Source organism: Lethenteron reissneri, chromosome 4, assembly GCF_015708825.2.
Source record: "Lethenteron reissneri isolate LAM-NWPU_2019-01 chromosome 4, ASM1570882v1, whole genome shotgun sequence".
In the NCBI taxonomy this organism is placed as follows: Eukaryota; Metazoa; Chordata; class Hyperoartia; order Petromyzontiformes; family Petromyzontidae; genus Lethenteron; species Lethenteron reissneri.
In genome coordinates, this window is record NC_083782.1 from 9,800,697 (window position 1) to 9,820,910 (window position 20,214).

The window sequence follows — 20,214 nt, forward strand, 5'->3', positions numbered from 1 at the left end:
GGACTGCATATCCTGCTTTGCTCGACATCGTCGACGATTGGGGGGATCGTGTGTGGTGCTTTGCTGTCGAGTTCGGGTGCCCTGAGCCCCGGGAAAACCCCGTGTTTGATGTCGAGGGGGGTTTTGAAAGGACAGGTTCGGTGTGGTTAGAACTCACTGCTTGTGTCCTGCCCGTTGTTGCACAGAAAACTAAGTTTTTTTCTCGTGCGAGAATGCTCCTTGTGTTCATAATGTATCGAGGGTGCGTTGGGCTGTTAATTGCCGACAAATAGCGTTGCTCTCTCGTACTATTAAATCCACCGCTGCACGAGGGATCCTCCCAATGCTGAAGACCGCCGCTAAGCGACCTCATTGTGACGGAGTGGTCTTGTCGATAACATGGTAATACAGTAGTCGTCTTGCAAGCCTGATGCTGATCACAAGCCCCAAAAGGTCAAAACCAGTGCACAGTTTGCCCACTTTAATACCGCTAGACAACATTGGTTTGGAAGGCAAACATGCTTAGACTCATTAAAGGCGTTACTGATGGATTGCAGTGCCAATGTTCCTGAAATTATGTTCCCCAACAACTGTTATGATATTAACAAGATCGTCACTGTTATAAACATCGAGTTTATTGACATCCTCACGTGGTTACTGTGAATGTTACCATCAGTATCGTCACTTTTGTACGACGTAGTAATAGTTAGGCATTAGCAAAGCTTCGGCATATCTCCGTAATGATTATGAAGCATGGGCTTAATTTCTCAACGTCGTATTCCAGGATGGTGTCAAACTTGCTTGGGGAGCAGGGATTACCGGCACAAGGAACCATCACTACAGTACTAAAGACACATATCAATAACAATCCTGTATTATTACACCACGACCGTATCGTGAGGACAAAATCAGACAAAGTGGCCAAAATAATTTCCAGCATTATAGACTGCTCCACCTGACATGAAGAACTGATATACTGTTAATAATCAATGTTTAATTAAAAAAACTGTCTTACATATATTACATATATGTTGTGTCCTATAACTAACCACACGGAGACGTCTGCTGGAGACAACGCGTTTATTGAACTCTTAACACTCTGTTGACGCTACTCTGTTAACCACTACTATTAACACGGAGAGGTACGACCCCTTCCACTAGATATTCTAAGAGGGAGACAGCCTCCCTTCTAGCGTACTTTACCCACTCGGGGCTACACACACGCCGGTCCCTTGTGATGGCGGCTAGGGGAAGGCTGGACCGACCGACCCACCCAGGGTACGGGACTCGCCCCGGTCCGCTTCAACCCCGGCTTAGCAAGAGCCTCTGGGAGGGTCCCACGGGATCGCTACAACCGGCTTACGAGAGCCACGGTTGAGGGTCCCCGGGTCGCTGGTCCAGTCTTCAGAGGTCTTCGAGCTTGAGTTGGTGAGTACTGCCCCGACCGTCCCGAGGGCTGGCCTTTTATCCCCAGGTCAGGGTCACCCCCCCCCCCTCCAGAACCTTATGGAAGGTCTTAGGAGGTCTTAATTCTTAAGGGGTCTTAGGAAGTGGAGGGGGGCCATCATCCCACTCAGCTCCCAGCCCCTGGGGGGTCTGGGGTGTCCAACCTCCGGCCACAGAGGGGCGGGGGTTTGACCTTTGGTCAACCCCGACCCACCTCGCTCTCTCTCAGCTGCCCCCTGTCGGCCCGTGAGTGTGGCGGCAGGTCAGCTGCCTACAGCGCCTTATGGCGCAACATCTACGCGAGATATTTAGCAGTTTTACTCTTCCGAGTATCTTTTGTCATAGAAATTACAATTATTTTTAAATCCTTTATATTAAGTTCACTTGCTTGCTTGCTTACGACCGTGCAAATCTTTTGGTCGTTTTTTAACCCACTTCCCGTGATCCAATCAAGCTGACATTTTGCACACAGACTTGTTGTGCGTGACAATGTATTTTCGTGAAATTTCTTTCCAAAAGTTTTACACCTTTTAGGGAAAAAAAATTATATTTAATTACCAATTGCTTAATGGTGGCAGACAATCATCTGACCCATAGGTGGCAGCCATCTCAAGCCAGAGGACGAGAGGACTCTAGCCACCCATTTCAAAGACCAATGTGGGCTGGGTTGTGGCCCATTGAACACGCATATAAAGGATTTATAGTGAAAAACTTTGTTTTTACGGGTTAATTTTTTACGATGTGCTTTTCGCACATTAGCTGATGTTAATAATAATGAAAAGTTGTAAAACGCCGCATTGTATTCAATCACTCTTGGAGAGAAAATGGTGCCAAGCTCTCACACCCAAGCTCTGCGGTCCTCTATATATGTCAAGATGTTACCAGCCAATTAATCATGGGACCTTCCTCGCCAGTATCAAAATATGAGAATAGGTTTTACCCTTTCTAGCAATAAAACAGGGATACTATCAGAGCATGTGTTTTTTATGCATGTTCACCACAATTATGTGGTTAATGTAGACATGATTCCTTGCAAAAGGTTTCAGTGTGATGTTTTTAACATCTTGACACAACTGTTTTATTGCCAGGAAGAGTAAAACCTATTCTTATCCTGAGTGTTGATGTGTTGGATTAAAATTGGAGCACCCGGAAAATACCCATTCACACGAGGGGGGAAAAACACTATCCCACACAGATGGAACAGGTGGGGTTTAGCCCACACTTGCTGTCCTGCCTTTTCCTGGCAAGCCAAGGTGTGGCACCTCCTCAATGCCCAAGGGAACGTTTGTGCGATCCATCAACCCTCACCGTTGAATTGTAGGCCACCTGCGTAGCCACCACCGCCCGGCCTTAACATAGGTATATCATGTACATAACGACATACAAAACCGTATTTTTTTTTTTACTCCAAAATCTGTCAATAATTGCAGTAGAAACTATTTTAAAGACCCTGGAGGGACGATGGACCTTGTCAAGCTTTGACTGGGGAGTTTCCCTCAATCTTCAGACTGAGAGTTTTGGTTCTCAAGCCAACACCATCGGCACATTGGACTTCTTTCGCATGGTACGCAGACAACCGTGCTCATCGGAGGTGCTTGGGGAAGCGATCGGAAGTGCGTCGAGGAAAAAGTGTAGAAATAAAGCAAATGCAGGCAAACAAGTGTACACACACATTCAACTCTTTATTGTTCACATTTGCAGCTCTGCCCACGGCTATTGTATATGTCTTGGAATGCAAGGTCAAATTAAAATCGTACGCAAAACTGGGTAAATACTTCTCACCACAACTACTGATGACCACCAGGGCAGTGCCATGGAGGGGACGGTTGGCTGACTGGAGGCAGCCGAGAGGGGAGGGAATGGATGAACGCACGGGCATTCAAGGCGAAACCCCAAGCGACAACGCGACGTGTGTCTTTGCGATAATCCCAGTCTTTGAGGCGGTGGCATCAACTGCATGACCGTGGATGCAACTCCTCGGCCCGCTCGCTCCATGACCAGGCATGCCGGGAGGAGGCATTCGCGTCGTCAGTGGCAATGTAGGTTGTGCACCAAGTGGCTCGATTTATAAAAGCTGTAAAAGCAATCGATGGATCCTCAGCACCCGGTGAAACAAGAGTGATGCTGGAAGGCAGCGAGCCAGAAGAACGATGTCCTCGTTTTATTCGAGCAAACTCACTTCTGGACTGGTTTTGCATTTTCAAGTTTGGCCACTTTCTAAACGAGTACATTTTGCACGTGGGATAAAATTGAATTGCCCGAGAAAGACCCGAGGTTAATACCGCACGTATTTCCATCTCCTGGCCACCTCGCAGCCCAGCAGACAGCACCTAACTGCCCCACCCCAAGTGTCTGACTACGCGCGTCCACCACGCCCAGGCTTCAGGCAGCAACGACCTGAAGCCTGGAAGCAGAGAAGATGCACTTGCGAGAGATGGGGGGCATCCCCCGCCGCCAGTGGAAACGTGGCAAAGGAAAAGAAAATCGTCATCTGCGGAGCAACAAATAAACTCGAACGCACCCATGCAAGGATAAAGAGCTGATGTGTGTTCCAGATAATAAATAGGGAAATAAATATTTGCCCCAGAGAGCCTTCACAGAGAATATCTGACAGCAGTGGAGCTACCACGGATGTGGTTGTGGGCAAATCCAGGACGTAGAGACGGATGAACATTCCGGAACCATCCGCCATCCATGCTCACCGACCGCCAACCCCAGCTCCGCTTATATCCCTTGCCTCGGGATCCATGAGCAAGATTGAGGGAACTACGACAGCAGCACAAGATGTCAGAAGAGTCACAAAGAAGTTGACAACTGTGCAGCCGAGGCCTTGGGATTTTGGTGCCAGCGAGGGGAAAGGGGGCGTACTTTGTGCCAAAAGCTGCGTTGCGACGGTCGTTAGCCGGCAAGCCAAGTGTCTTTGCCTTCCCCTCCCATGGCCAATTGCGACAGCACTCTGACAGCAGCGCGCGCTGCCATCGCAACCGGTGTTTTCCGAAGGAGGTTGGTAAATGTCGCTCGTGGGGAAGGGGAGGGCGCAAGGGGGTAAAGGGTTTAAAATTCACTGCGCTGATCGGAATGTCTCGCTAGTAGAGTAAGCGTTCACTTTGATTTGGGAAATTCTCGGCGTCACGGGGAGAGAATTGAAAAGCGGCCGGGGGGGGGGGGGGCCCAAGAGGTTCACATGACCTTCAATAAAAACAGAGCTAGGCAAGGATTAACATTTTAAACAAATGCAATGCTACAATCGACAGGACACTACTTGACCAAAAATTTAGGTTGTAAAAAGAACAGTAGACAGAAGTAGAAAATAAACTCGAATCCATAAAAGCCATTGCTAATGGAGCCTGGTAGGAAACTAATTTACTCTCAAAACTTTTTTATTTTACCAGGTAAGGCCCACTCAGCAATATAGCTCTTTTTCAGAAGCGATCTGGCCACAATTGATAGCTCAATGAAGTGGCTTATCAGGTGGAAATTTATAGCAGCCAAAAACTCTTAAACGTATGTTTCTAAATATGGAAGGAAAAACCGAAGGACCCAGAGAAAAATCCACGCAACCACAGGGAGAACATGCAAACTCCTAACATACAGGTTTCGTCAGCGTCAGAATCGAACTTGCGTTCCTGTATACCAGGCGAGGGAGATAACATCTCGCCACCGTGGAGAGGAAGGCTGTCTCCTAGAACAGTCTGTCTGTGGGTGTCTAATATGAACTCGGTGATATCCTGGCTCAAAGACCGCTCTGTGAAACATCAACTTAAAACGAAGGCACAGCCGCTTTCTAAAGTTACTATGCGAGCGGCTTGTATATGACCAGCAGCCAGCATCAAAGGGAGAAAACTAAAATCACACGTTTAGCCTAGCAAATAGCGAGGCTAAATGCAACGAGGTGGTATAGCCAGCGCCACGCAGAGCCAGCTATCGTCATCTTCCCAGCGTCGATGTTAACACTCGCCAAGTACTCCCGGCTCTTCCCGGTGAGTACCGAGTACTCACCGGGAAGTCCCAGGATAGGGTTTACTACCAACTGCCAATGGGGTTGTGCATCAGGCCTGGTATCGAAATCCCTGGTCATTGGTATTGTAGAGCATTGCGCAAAACCACTCCAACCACCACTCCTCACAATCTGAGGACACACACGGACACACACCACACACACCAGTACACGCGAAACCTGGGATTGAACAAAAGAACAGGCGATTATGTAAGCAACGTCAATGGGAAACAAAAACACAATTCCCCCCCCCCCCACCTTTTTCCAGGGTGAACTGGAACGGTGGTACTGTGTGTGTGCCTTTTTCTTCCTCCCACCCCACAAGGCTGATAAATCGCAACACTTAAAGAGCAGGGCCTGGCACTTGCCAAGTCAAACCTTCGGAAACCATCGACAGACCCACAAGTCACAGTGCAATGCGCTGAGCGCACACACAGGCGTCTTGCACTTTTAGCGTCCATTTACTTCAGACGGAATAACCTAACGATCGTAAAAATAACATGACAAATATAATTAAATGTGCAATCGGTAACAGCAAAATATCTAAGACAAAGCAACAGAACAGTTATCTTTAAATAAATAACTAGCCTTATTTTTCCTTCTGTTTATCACATATTAAGGGTACGTTATAAAATGAAGCTTTAGTTTATCATTATATTGCTGGGTCATATATGATGATGCGGTTACAGGGGTATTTTTCATCTGCCATTAAAATCTAACTGGTACAATCAACTTGCGTATAACCACATCATTATCTACCGAGCGACACATTGCACACAGGCGTGCTTAAATACTAAAGTCTCATCTGGACTGGGCCGGATTGCTACAGCTCTCCCCAAATTCACGCACTCGGTGGGCTCTAAAAACAGTACTGAAGAGGAAAAAAATTTACTTTTAAAAGTTTACATTTTGGCAGCAAGATCTAACACAGCTGGTGTACACATCACAAGCACTGTGTTTCTGCACCTCCGATGGGCACGGTTTGCTACAAAACGGTGTGAAAGAAGTTCAACATCCATGCATATGTTTCAAATTAGTTACTTTGCTCCACTAATAGAAATGTTTGAATAAAACCACCAATGACCATATCGCTCAAAATGCGCGCTATCACGTTAGATCTCAGAAGCTATGCAGGGTTGAGCTTGAACAGTGCCTGGACAGGTGACCAAACAGCTGCTGCAGGCAACCGAGGACAATTCAGCAAAATTCATCATTGCCATCTGCTCACGTTTTCAATGTCGATGTTCCCCACTTTGGGCAGAGGCTTAGAGGGGGGCAGAAACCCCCCCCTTGTTTGTTTGCTCAATGCTATCTACAGGGGGATTGAGCAGGGAGGCGTTTTGCAGAGTGTGGGCAGGCGTGGCGGCTCCTGCTCCGGCTTTGCCGGGAAACTAGATCTACCCGGAAGGGCGACCTTTGGATGAAGTGTTGCCGTCGCACGACCCACTCTCGCGTTCCCCCTTCGTGAAGCTGTCCAGTCATCTCAACCAGCCGCGTGATGCGGAAGGGGGCAAGAACACAACGCGGGACAATGTCTGTGGTCCCCAATGCTTTTTTTTAGCTGGCCTGTTCCCTCTTTAGGCTTTAGCGCTCATTACACGCAGAGTGCTCTTGCCACAAATGCATCGCAATACTTTGCTGATCTAGTCATGGAGCATGAACCATCGCGCGAACTTCAGCCAGTCCTCGCAGCGGCTTTGCGCTCATGATTGAACAAAGACGGCCACTGCATCGTGCGCTTTCAGATGTGCGTCTGGAACTCTTCCTTCTGTTGTTAGGATTAATTCAGTCTAACTACGGATTTTGATTTGGAAGAAGCTGGAGCTATGCGCTTTTAAATTTAGATTGGAAACTCATTTCTTTTTTGTGTTTAGTTTGTTGTCCTTCCTCCACACCTCCGACTCCCACGGTTGGCTACATAGGGTGCAAAAGAAGTTCAACGTGCATACGTACATAGAATTCAACATATCCCAGCTCACCTGTTTACCGACCCGTCCTAATATAAAAAATAAACCTAGATCACTCGGCAATCCTTGATTTCTTCATGTCAAACGCTCCAGAAAAGTTTTTAAAAGTTGACGTCCTGTGAAATCATCTGTGTGACCACTCAATGATACGTAGCATTCAACATAGGATGCCGCTTACATCTCCACACAAGATGACATTTAAATGCTCTTTGAAAATAATGCGAGACCATCAGGCCTTCATCCACGAATTCGCCAATTGTGACTGACCTTACGTCTGCAAGATTCCCGTGCTGAACACCGCTCTTCTGAAAGACCTTCCTCTCTATGGTTGACAAACACACGCTCCTTGAGCAAGTCGAGAGCCCGGGGGAACCGCAAACTCCCCTGGCTCAAGCCACAAACTGCCCAGCTCATCCACTCCAGAAACACAGCTTGGAAACTCGCTAAGCCAACGGGTTGTTTGGACTCAAACTGGACCAAGTGTTAAGAGTCCCAAGCCTTCGCGGTACTCAATACCCTGGACTTCCACGATGTGTCTAAAGAGTATAACGCTGTGGATCAACGCTGTCATGTTGGAAAAGCTAAGATACATAAGTTTCTCAAATTCGGCAATTAACTATTTGCAACTACTTTAACGATTGATTTCAAATTGTCTCCGTCAATAACACATCATCGGATAGGTTCCCCATTACTAAGACTCTGTGCTTGGCCCTATCCTGTTTTAAACGGGATTATCTGTGTAAACTTATACCCACACTGACCGGTGTGGTGAAGTACGGTCAAATGACCAACATGGTGGTGGGTGGCCTTCATCCATCAGTGGACCAACTTGCCAATTGGGCTGTACTTGTACATTCAGATAGAGTTTGTAAAATCAATTGTATGCACGGAAAAATATATACCTCCGTGGAAAATAATAATCCTGGTCAATACGAGCGAAAATAATTGCGTTTTTAAATCAATACATTTAGAATGCAGCAAATGTGAAATAAAATGTGTTACTGGTTTAAATTGAGATGGCTGTGTGGCTCAAGGGGCTCTAACACTGAGCCAGATGGGCTGGGATCACAAGGACCAATGACGGACGCTACATTTTTTTTCGCCAGTTAATTTGTTAATTCTGTTGAGGCTTTTTGCGACCAACATCATGATTCACAATTGATTTCTGGGTCAGATCGTGCGAGTAAAATGTGCGTCGTCCACCTTCCTCCAGCTGACACAGACAATTGATAAAGTTGTCACGCCAACAAAAGTTTTAATTTATTACTGCTTCGGCAATCCACAACATTTAACAATTGCACTGAAGCAGTAGTAAAATGGCATGTTTGTTCACGTGACAGCATTGTTAATTGCCTATGCTCAGCTGAGAGCTGAAGGATGTACCCCGAAAATCAACCATGAATTACTGCATAACCCAGCTCTAGCTATATAAAACATTCTCAACGTCAATTTACATGCGGCGCTCTTTGCGGGACTCGTGAAATGCGTCACCGCTCAGTGCAGAGGCCTCTTGTAGCGAATTTAGAAGCGGGCGTTTGCGAGGTCGTCTCATCTCTTGAGAGGATGCAAATACAATTGATATAGAACTGGGAAGGGAAACAAAAAGTACGGTTTGAAAAAAACAGGACATTTTCTCCTACTTCTAATTGGAAACTCGGTGATGTACTGTTCACTCAATTGCCAAAATCCTACAGGATGTTTTTTACGATTATATACTATTTTTTTTACAGAAAAACAATATTATTTTTACACGTGGCTAATTAATGTGCTTCAAATGAAATCACCCGATGCACAGATGACCAGACTAAAGTGAGCGTGCCTGTGTCCATGTCAATGTGCGTTCATTCGCGCATGCACGAGGAGGACGTATCAGCTGGAGTAGCCGTCAGGGGAGGCTACGGGGCTGCAGGTAAATAAACGGATCAGTGGTCGCACTTCACGGCTCCTATGTACACCAGCAGAACCATTGCAGCATGAGGGCAACTCCCCGCTAAGAAAAGGCGCCTTTGTAAACTCAACGCATCTACAACCGCACCACCACAAAAATAGAAATGAAACTGTGTTGCAGGAAGAAAATAACAAATCACAAAACACTTGCGCACGGCTATTCAAACGCCACGCCAAAAAATGGCTTTGCAAATTGTTTAAAAAAATCTAAAGTGTCTCCCGGCTCAAACCGAGCAATGGGGCAGCACTGGTGGCACTGAACCAGTGGTGGAAATTCTACATTCACATGGTGGAGATAAGGAATTTGTTGGCTCAAATCCCAGTCAGGGCTTGACTCAGCCCATCAACTGCATGGGGTCATTCAAATGAGTACCACGACTGAAGTACACACTACTTCATAAACTACTCTACTACCAATCTTTAAATCACCTTATAGATAAGTGACACTCTCCACCCTCATTGGTGCGTACATTTATCTAACTGTACAACAATTTTACGTATGTTAGTCACGCAGATGACAATTTAAAAATTACCTGGCTTCGCCAACAATGATTACCATCACTTTGCAGGAAGTTAACAGTGGTCATCCTTTCAAATTAATGGCCCAACGCCATGGACATGCAAAATTTCCATAACAGACTCGGGACCTCTCATGGGGGCGATGTCACCCCACGCTCAATTGAGCAGGGTCACACACCGCAAATGCTTCGGCAGCTCTCAATTGCCACGACATTCGCAGTCCGGATCGCTAACCACTTGCCTCGTGTGGTATTTTTTTTTCTTCCAAGAAGTCAGTTTGAGTTCTGCTCCAGCAGCAGCTGCCCCCCCACCCCACCTTCTCAGCCTCCAAGCGTTGGACAGCGCCGACTTCAAACTAAACAAATGGGAGGGTGGCTCTCGTACGTACATGTGGCAACAAAAACCAGGGGCGTGCCATACTACTTCAAAAATCTGCCACCTATAAACCCTCAGTACTGTGCATCTTCTGCATTTTAGAGGCACCAAATTATTGTTCTACGTAGATTAAATTACGAGTAATTACGGCAGGAGATTCCAATTAAAAATATCGAACTTAAGGGGTGGTGGTTATTTAATAAAGACAGAGTTAAGATTTAAGTTAGAATGAAGGACACATTCACCATGGACTACTGCATGCACTGTGCAATGTGCGTATGATCGCTTTGCATCGAGGGAGTTTAACTTAGAAAAGTGGCGATACAGAGCAAGGAAGACGCATGCAATGTCACATGATATTTGCTTGCCAATAACACGTCGTGCAGTGATACCCACAGCATAATTGGATGTTTACAGTGACATTTTTTTGCGTGCATTGAGATTTTAGAATTGGTGTCATGCTTAGCCGGGTGATTGCAAAGTTCCAACGATCGGTGTGAAAGTGTCCATCAGGGCACTATCACTGTAACAATCGAGATGTAGACTACATTTGATACGTTGCCTCCTCGGTGTGATCTTCACTCTACGGAGTGAAGGTTCTCCAAAATCCGGAGAAATGTTGGGATTGTGGTCTGGGGTATGGAGACAGCAGATCTATTAATTAAATTTATTTCATCTGCGATGATTTTTTCTTGTTACGCACATTTTTTTCTCCTATTTTATGTATTCATTTTTTTCTTGCAAAGTAGTGGGGTTTTACTTTTGTATTTTTTGTATGAAGCTGGATATAATTGATGTGCAGCGTTGCAGGATGCAATTGCATGAATGACGCTCTATAAAATGAAATTATTATTGTTAAACCATTTCAAACTTTTCATTGCAATCCTCTTTGCACACTGATGATCAACAAATCAATAATATTTTCTCAGTTTGCCAATGGTAACAGACACGGCAGGCAGTTCGTTTTGAGAACAAGATATTTGGGTAGGCAGTCGTGCTGATTAATAAAATGAAGTCTAATCTTCATTGTATTCAGCGTGTAATACAGTAAGTGCACCGATGTTAGGGCAGACCATAGTCAAACATGAATTAAATAGTGTCGATAAATTAACTTTCAATATCTTGTTCCCAATGCAGTACCACACCCCTCCGAAAAATGTACATAATCTGGTGGCTACATGACTGAGAAGCCATCATTTTTCACAGCACTGACCACAAGAATTGCAAACGTAACCTCGTCATTAATTTCAGCCGATTAACTGATTTTGTATGTATATTTACAAAACAGCTCACAAAGCCCAGTCGTAGCCAATTCGGCTAGGAAAAATACTGTTTCAACAGCCAGCAAAAGGCCCTTTAAAACGCAAACTTAACGGCAGCAGCAGCGACAAAAAAAAACACTTCACGGGTAACGGCATAAATATAAACGCAACATTCACTGCAGCACCCTCCTACATTAAGGAATAAAATACATTACGACTCAAATGCAAATCGAAACTAAACAAACAACGACAATAAACTAATCAGCATTTGAAAGAATGTAAAATAATAAAACTTTGCAGGCTACTGATCAACGCATGTTGTGTATTGTGAAAGGATCGCAATGATACCTGGCCCTGGTGAGCCTTACGGAAACTGACAGCCTGGGTAACACCGCAACCAAGGAGTGAATCCTTCCAATTGCACAACGTTTTTTTTCCCAGTTAAAAGTTTAAGACAGCAAAGGCAGCCCCACGCACACACGCGCACACACACACAGACCGCACAGAGCAGTACACAGCTCAAACTGGACACATCACAAGGGAGGCTGTGACTGGAATCGACTGCGTTACTCGAAGTTTAGAAATAAAAGTACCCCCCCGCCCCTCTCTAGGCCGGATCCTAAACGAGGCGAATGATTTCGCTGACGCAGTTCATCGTGGTTATCACCGGCAGTGTGACCTGGGCAGGCGGGCGAGCGAGCGGGCGGGTGGGCAGGCGTGCGTGCGTGCCGAGAAGGTGGGCGGGCTAAGGTGGCCGTGGCGACGGAGGTCCGGGAGGAGCCACCCTCCTCACGGGGACCTCAGCGTCTGCTTCACCTCGTCCATGACGAAGGAAAGCAGCGAGGAGTCGCTGCTCTTGCCGTCCATAGATATCGTCCGCTCATCCTGCCATTGACGGATGTCACGGGAAGAGGTACAAAGGGAGACACGAAGACGATGCGGCGATTCTGGCGAGACGACGGTAGCACACGGAACATCCCGAGCAAGGCAGTTTCGATCAAAGTTGAGTGAGATGGGCTCAGCGAGCAGCTGTACGGTGACCTTACCAGCAGCTTGAGCAGCAGACAGACGGGGTGCTCTTGGATGGAGCGGCTGTAGAGGGAGGCGCACGAGCCAATGTGCTCCACCACTGCGTGGAGAAGCACGGGCACGTGTTCGTGGGATGCGGTGGGAACAAGCAGCGATCATCAATAGGTCCGGGCAGCAAAGGGGAGGGTATGCATTTTTATCGTGTGTGTATACATGCGTAGGCACGTGTACATGAATGGGAGTGTACGTATGTGTGTTTGTGTCCAACACATCGCCTGGCACAAGCACCGTGGTGACATCACCACTTAGTGGCGAATGGCGGTTGTTGATGTTGTAGTGTCCAGCGTTGAAGGAGTAAGTGGTGCGGTGTGCACACACAAGCACTGGGGAGACTTAGATGGCCAGGAGTGGTAGTGGCCACCCACCCCCTTGTGTGAAGTGCCGTCCTTCATAGGTGCTACCCGCTGACAACACTTGCTATAATGTTGCACTCATTACACAAAAAGCGCTTGCCACAAATTAACCACAATACCTTGCTGATCTTGTTGAGGAGCATAAACCATCATCAATCACAACTCCTGTCATCCTCGCAGCGGCTTTTGGCTAACCATCGAACAAAGATGGTCACCACATCGCGCGCTTTCAGATGCGCTTCTGCGGCGGTCTGGGACAATAGTCCTTCCGATATGAGGAAGCCACTAGAGCGATGCATTTTTAAATCCTCATCAAGATTGAAAACTCATTTCTTTACAACTGCTTTTTGTGTTCAGTTTGTCCTTCCCCGGCACCTTCGATTAGCCTGGTTGGCTACGTATGGTGCAAAAGAACTTAACGCATAAATCCGCCTATTAAGGCTACACGCGGGGGATCTTTGTCGTTGTGCATGCGTACCAGAGAAGTGGTGGTGGAAGCAGATCTTGGCGAGCAGCACGGGGAAGGGCAGCTCCACGTCGCTCACCTTCACAGAGCTCGCAGCCAGCTCTCCCTCGCCTATCAGCTCCGCAAACATGTCACTGGGACCACACACACGCACAGATATAAGTGACATGGACTTTCGTACGACTGCTGATGTAGCTGCAGAGCAACAACTACAACTTTACTTTCAGGTAATCAAGCCAGACAACCGCGTCAGGAGCAGTAGCGGAGTGTATCATTGCTGTGATGATGTCTTCTTCGTATTTGTGGATCGGGGCATTGCGTCGTTATAAATGTTGTACTGTCTTGGTCTGGACGACCACAGCCGCACACACTGGAGAGTTTTGCATTCTATATTTGTGCATCATGCATCCGCACCTGTCATGGTTTGTGCAGCGGATGCAATCTAGGGTGGGCTAACTTATGGATGGGTAGGTCATAGCAACCGCACAGCTTAATAAGCAAACTGGTCAGCGTTTCTGCTATATCGTAGTGAGATGCACGGAGATACAGGTCTGGTGAGTGAACTCCAGCTTGGCTCGAGTGAACACAGCAACACGTGTACTTTCATCCTCGTGCATCCTTCCTATGGCTCTTTTGAACATCTCTCTTCTATCGCTTCTGTACAGACCTCTCCCATATCTCCCTGCTAATAATATCATTAGTATTGACGATTTACACATTTATCTTGATTTGCGATCGACTTGCTTTGCATGACAAGGCAGCTGCCACAATGAACCTATTGCCATGAGACGTAGGAACGCACCCCTCAGACCCGAATCTCACCTGGAACAGGGACTGGCGAGGAGGTAGGAGGTACACGTGAACTGCAGCGCAAAGTCCAACTTCTCATGAGACAAGATCTCATTCGACTGTGGGAGTAAAATACAATCCGAGTCAGCACACTTGCCATCCGTCTCTTTGCTGGAGGGGTTTGTGGATTACGCAAAAGCTCATCACTGACATGTGACTTTGTGGGCACAAGTTGGCCTATGTAAAAGCTGAAATGGCAAATATGTCCATGGCTTATCTGTGCGGCATATTTGAGTGCTATCACCTTCTATGCCTGCACGCCTTTAGTCCAGGTACTCACTTAAATATACTTCACAAGGAGATGACGGATCATCACAATGTACGACCCTCCTGAAAGTGATTCTTGGCACCCAGTAGAGGCATTTGTGGGTATAAATTAAAGCCTGACCTTCAGGTGAAAGGATAACAGAGGTGCATCATTGCACTTGGCAATAGTGGCCTTTCAAACCTTTTTAATAAAAAAAATATCTTCAGCAGCTTAAGTGTTGAATGATACAAGTGCGATTTTGTTACCGTTATTTAAAATGAACATGCCTGGGTTACAGCTCATGTATACATCAGTATCACGAATCATTCCTGCCATCATCATCATAACCACTGCCACCACCACGAATATTATAATCATCATCCCTTTAGGGTGGATAAAATACGGCTTAGTTGGTGTTATTACTCACTGCTAGTGATAGAAAATTGTCTCGACAAATAAGTCTGATCCCTGCCATGGTATTATTGGGGTACCACGGTGGCGAGATGTCAACTACCTCGCCTGTTTTACAGGAGATCGTGGGTTCAATCGCGACTCTAGACGCCTGCTGTATATTTAGAGTTTGCATGTTCTTCCCGTGGTCGTATATTTTCCCTCCACATTTAGAATCAACATGCGTTTAAAAGTATTTGCCTGCTATAAATGTCCACGCAATAAGCCACTTGAGCTATCATTTGTGACCATGTCGCTTCTGAAAAAGAGCTATGTAAGCTCAGTTTATCCGGCCTTACCGGATAAACATGAAAAAAAATTGTTCAAATAGTTTTCCTTGAACCACATTTAAGTTCCCACACTGCCCACGGCCCGGCGATGGAGCAGCACTCACCATGACCATGTACGTGAGCGTCCCCTTGAGCTTCTGCGGATTGACGATGCTCTCGACAGTGAAGGCGAAGTGCGTCTCGTTGGACACGCCTGCGCGGACCGACACGGCAACGCAACGTGAGCCAAAACCCGCTGCACCGGGCACGCCACGAATCGTTTGTTCAATCGGCAATAAGTTTAATTTAATCATGACCCCAAAACATGACAACAAATAAAATATGCAACACTGTGCTGCCACTGTTGTCTGCAGTGACTAGCAAATTTTAACTACCTCGCCCGACGATGCCTCTGTATTTGGCGTGTGCATGTCTCTCTCTCCCCGTGGTAGTGGATTTTTCTCCGGGTCGTCCGGTTTTTCCCTCCACATTTAGAAACGTGCGTTTAGAGTATTTGGCTGCTACGAATTTAATTTCCACGTTATTTTGTACAGCCTCATTCGTTGAAAGCTGCATCGTACAGCGCTGTGGAATTTGTAACGAGCACATTTTCGAACGGAGCCGTGGGAAATCGCAGGCAGGATTGGAAGGCAGTCAGAACCAGTTACAACAAGTGCCCAAGCATCGCAACTGATTAGTTTGCGGATAATGGTCGACATTTGGCAGATTTCAACCACGGTATTGCCACACAATGGCCTACTCTCACGGAAGACGTCCACGGGATATTTAACATCCACTATGAAGCGGAGATTATGGTTAAAATAACCAGGGAGGTCCCCGGATTTGACCCCTGAACCTCTGCAACGAGCTAAGCCAAGAGTCGGCAACCAAAGTAACAAGTGGAGACATTTTTTTCGAATTTGATAACAAAACTAAATATTTCAAGAGCCACAACGCACGTGAATATACCAGACGGTGGTCCCTTAATAAATAACGTCAACAAGCAGTCCTTAAAGAGCTGCAGGTTGCCGACGCCTTGCGCTAGGCCAGGCCAACGCTCCGGGTGACATGGCCACATTCCTGCCGAGCGGCAATCCGTAGTACCAGGAGGCAGCTGGAAGGGCACGGCAATGCCGTCGTGGCTGGAGGCGCTTGCCGGACGGACCAGCCGCATGTTGATGGAGTCCAGCACGTTGAACTCCATGGCCTTGAGTTGTGCGCTGCAGCGGTTCTCGAGCAGCATGGGCACCAGCACCTGCCCGCTCTCCGTCGGGTTCCCGCGAATGTCGTACGTCTGCAAATGCGGGGGAGCAGAGTATGGAAAGGGGATGTGAAAAACGCGACGTCGTGCGTTGTAACTGGATAGAGCATGCTCAGAGGGCTCGATACTGGGATGAATTATGTAAATGCACCAATATGTTAATGCTGAATGAGCTTTGGATATTATTTAAATTATATTACTGGGGTGGGTATGGAACACACCAGGATGCATAAATTACGCAGCATGTTGCTTAAACAATTTACGTCATTGGGATGCATGCAGACGACAAGAAATGCAAACGCTTTGTGTGATACATTTCTTAAACAAACTAAGTGCTGGCACACACACAACCCAAGGATCTGTCTCAATTAAACAGTGCAGAATCTTTTCCTACCCAAGCCCAAAAAATACTTTAAAATACCTCTGGCAGCAAGTGCTTACAATTACAAACACCGTGATGCTAATTGATGAGTGTGGCTAAGGTACTTGCAGTGAATTTTTCTCCGGGTCCTCTGGTTTTTCCCTCCACATTGAGAAAGGTGCATTTAGAGTATTTGGCTGCTATAGATTTCCACATGATGAAGCCACTTTGTTGAGCTGTCACTTGTGGCCAAGTCACTTCTGAAAAAGAGCTACATAGCTCTTACCTGGTAAAATTTAAAGTTTATAGTTTATAAAATAAAATAGTTTTATAGTTTAAATCTTGACTTAAAGCTTTTGTGACTGCAAAGAATATCGTTTTATACCATATATGTATTGATAAGCCTCAAGACTCTTTCAGAAGGATCATAAATAGGAGGAAGTTAAGCCAGTTCCATTGTATACGAGTGTCTTGCGTATAGAATGAAAACAGGAGTGGGCAGGAGAAAACACACAAACGAGGGGGGATTAACACTGCAGCAAGACTGGCACGGCCGAGTCTAAGAACCCATCTGGCTGCACTGCCATCTCTTGCTCACTGCGCAGTGGGAAAGTCTGATAAATGCGTTGTAGCTGACAAAATCCTCGCTATAGAAACACCAGACGGACAGGCGCTTTGATAAAGCTGTCATCACTTACGATTTTGAGATGCTCATTTTCTGCGAGCAGCTTGTAGTTGGACATGACCTGGAAAATCACCGGACAGGAGTCGGGCACATTACTTAACATATGTATACCGGTAACAACGTCGATATTTACAACAACATAAAGTTTTGATTTAAAGCTTTCGTGACCGCAGGGATTCATATTCTTGGTTCTTTCGGTAAAGTCACCACAGCTGTGGCTGTGGTTTTCACACATGATGATTGATTGTGTTTCAATCGAAACGTCGTGAGAATTTTATTGTTTATATTTTTAATATTTTATTGTTTCCCTTCTACGTGACTTTACTGAAAGAACCAAGAATATGAATAACAACAAAGCTTTGCAAGGTTCAGGATGTTTTTCAGAAATATTTGGTTCCGGTGTTGAAAGGAACTGGTATCTCAAGGATATTTACCCAAGAAATGTTTCAAAACAGATATTGGGTAGCAATGATTCACGAATTTATAATTTGGTCAATCGGGATGCTTTGCCCATGTTCTAAAGAATAGCTATTACCGCACATGTTGGCACATATTGGTTTCTGTTTAATGTCAGAATTCACATGAAATGTGAGTTTTTTTTTATGATTGTACAGCACTGCTAATGCATTGTATTTTCAAGGCAGTCACAGCAAAATAAACTATAAGCTTATACAGTATATTATACGTGAAAATATAGGCTGTGTATTCATAACTTTCAACCGCTTATCAGTGCCCTACCTTATTTCAAATTCAAACCTTATGGGTCACCCCGTGCCCTTATATATCTCAACGTTCATCTTACAAAGTCTCATCACAAAGGAGATACACAAAGACAAGTAAAAAAAAAAATCGTCCGTATTGAAACGGTTGCTTCCTAATAACGAAAGCCACTGTCCTAATCGTGATATTAATTCATGCATTAGCATACAAACTCAGCCCGCTACACCACCAAATGCAGCGTGAATGTTGCGTGCAACAGTGCCTCCACGAGGCACGATGCAACGGAGAATCACAAGTGGAGTGCAGGGTCACACGTTCCTGGGCTAAATATTATACAATTGGTGGGATTTACAAAAGTGAATTATCAAGTGTTTACAAAGTGTATGTACATGTACATATGCAGTGTCGACATACTGTCTACGTCAACATACCTCAGGTGTCAACATACTGTGCATGCATATTGTTTTAATGTTGTACTGTAGCCAGTTTTTGTTACAAATAACCGAACCATATTGACCGAGAGCTGACCACGTGACTACGTGTGATGCTGCACGCAACCGTCTGGTGCAGCCGTCGCACCAGCCGGCACAGTGACCGCGATGCCACGCATCGCGTCACACACGGCCACTGCTGCTCCGTAGGTGCACAGCATGTGCAAGACCTTTACCGGCAGTACGAGGCTCTCGGCTGCCCCATTTTCCTTAGGTGCTTCGTCACCGGAGCCACCCTTGGTCTTCCCTTTCTTCTTCTTCTTGTCCTTCTTCCTGTCTGCCGCCACCACCTCCTCCTCCTCCTTGTCCTTCTTGTGTTTCTTGTCCTTCTTGTGTTTCGAGCTTTTCTGTAGGGACACAGTGCATCCTGAATGAGCTTTCCGGCTAATTTATCTTTGCACGATTTATTTTTAGACTCTGTCCTCAAATGATCTCGTCAGGTGGCACTTAAGTTGGAGTCACAATCGGGAAATTTCAAATCCTGGGTGTGGGATGAAAAAACCTTGATTTACGTCTCCCCCTTTTATATCGTTTCGCAAATACGTCGTCGCTCTTATTATGAATACCGCGACCGATGATTTGCGTCGCCTCAACCCACACACTCGCGTCGCCAACGACATCGTCCGTCCTTTGTCGTCATCCATCACCTCTCAGCCTTCGCCACCAACTACCCCCGCCCCCCCCCCCTTGTCAATTGCTCCGATTGACGTCGTTGTTTCGATCTTCGTAGTTGCACCTTTTCGGGAACACACCCCCCCCCACCCGACATGAACCGGGGTATTACTGTACCATTTATTGAGAGGTCAATGGAAAGACTGGCAATGTTATTGTCGTTAGAATTTGAGGTGAGTGGGGGTTGGTTGACCATCATTCGCCACGCTGGTCAGTACGGGGTTGGCAACGGCAGGGAGGATGTGGGGAGCACAGAAGTTCAGTACAACAACGCACTGAGTTGTACTTTCCTCTGCTGGCGACTATGTAGCCCTGAAAGCCTGTAACAATCTGTGCATGGTGGTCACCCATCCAGACTACGGTGGCTCAACTCTTGCTAAATGATGAGACTGGTCATGTGGGCGTCATGGTGGCACAGCGGTAACACTTGTAGTAGTAACACTTTGTGCCTCACAGCAAAAAGGTGCCCAGGTTTGATTTTCGACTTGGGAGCTTTTCCGTATGACATTTGTATGGTCTCTCCATTTTCTGCATGGGTTGCCTCCGTGTTTTCTGGTTCTCCCACAGCTAAACAAAAACCCACGGAATGTAACTGGTATTAGTCAAACAGCCCAAAGCTAAAAATAAGCACCTAGAAATTACTTGATTGGAATTACATGCAGCAACATCAACCTCGACTGCGAGAACTTGGCAGGACCAGCCTGAAATAGTCACTCGAGACTGAGTGAGGTTGTCTTGAGTAAATAAGACATTTTTTTATAGATTATTTCACGATAAGCTAAACTGCTTTTGGTGTTTGTCCTTCCCCC

The 20,214-nt window shown here is 46.2% G+C and overlaps 1 protein-coding gene across 3 annotated transcripts in view; it reads right to left on the reverse strand.

Annotated features, from left to right (window-relative positions):
* Nucleotides 1-3,086: 3,086 nt before the first annotated feature.
* The window catches only part of LOC133350380 (AP-3 complex subunit delta-1-like), a 50,250-nt gene continuing 33,122 nt past the window's right edge, over nucleotides 3,087-20,214 (reverse strand). For all 3 annotated transcript variants that reach the window (XM_061564714.1, XM_061564723.1, XM_061564706.1), the window contains 8 exons: nucleotides 18,910-19,080; nucleotides 17,536-17,583; nucleotides 16,320-16,509; nucleotides 15,341-15,429; nucleotides 14,223-14,308; nucleotides 13,413-13,534; nucleotides 12,539-12,621; nucleotides 3,087-12,377 (listed from right to left, as the gene is read on the reverse strand). In XM_061564714.1, the coding sequence (XP_061420698.1) occupies nucleotides 12,282-12,377; nucleotides 12,539-12,621; nucleotides 13,413-13,534; nucleotides 14,223-14,308; nucleotides 15,341-15,429; nucleotides 16,320-16,509; nucleotides 17,536-17,583; nucleotides 18,910-19,080 (885 nt within the window). In that variant the 3' untranslated portion in view covers nucleotides 3,087-12,281. The remainder of the gene's footprint in view (nucleotides 12,378-12,538; nucleotides 12,622-13,412; nucleotides 13,535-14,222; nucleotides 14,309-15,340; nucleotides 15,430-16,319; nucleotides 16,510-17,535; nucleotides 17,584-18,909; nucleotides 19,081-20,214) is intronic.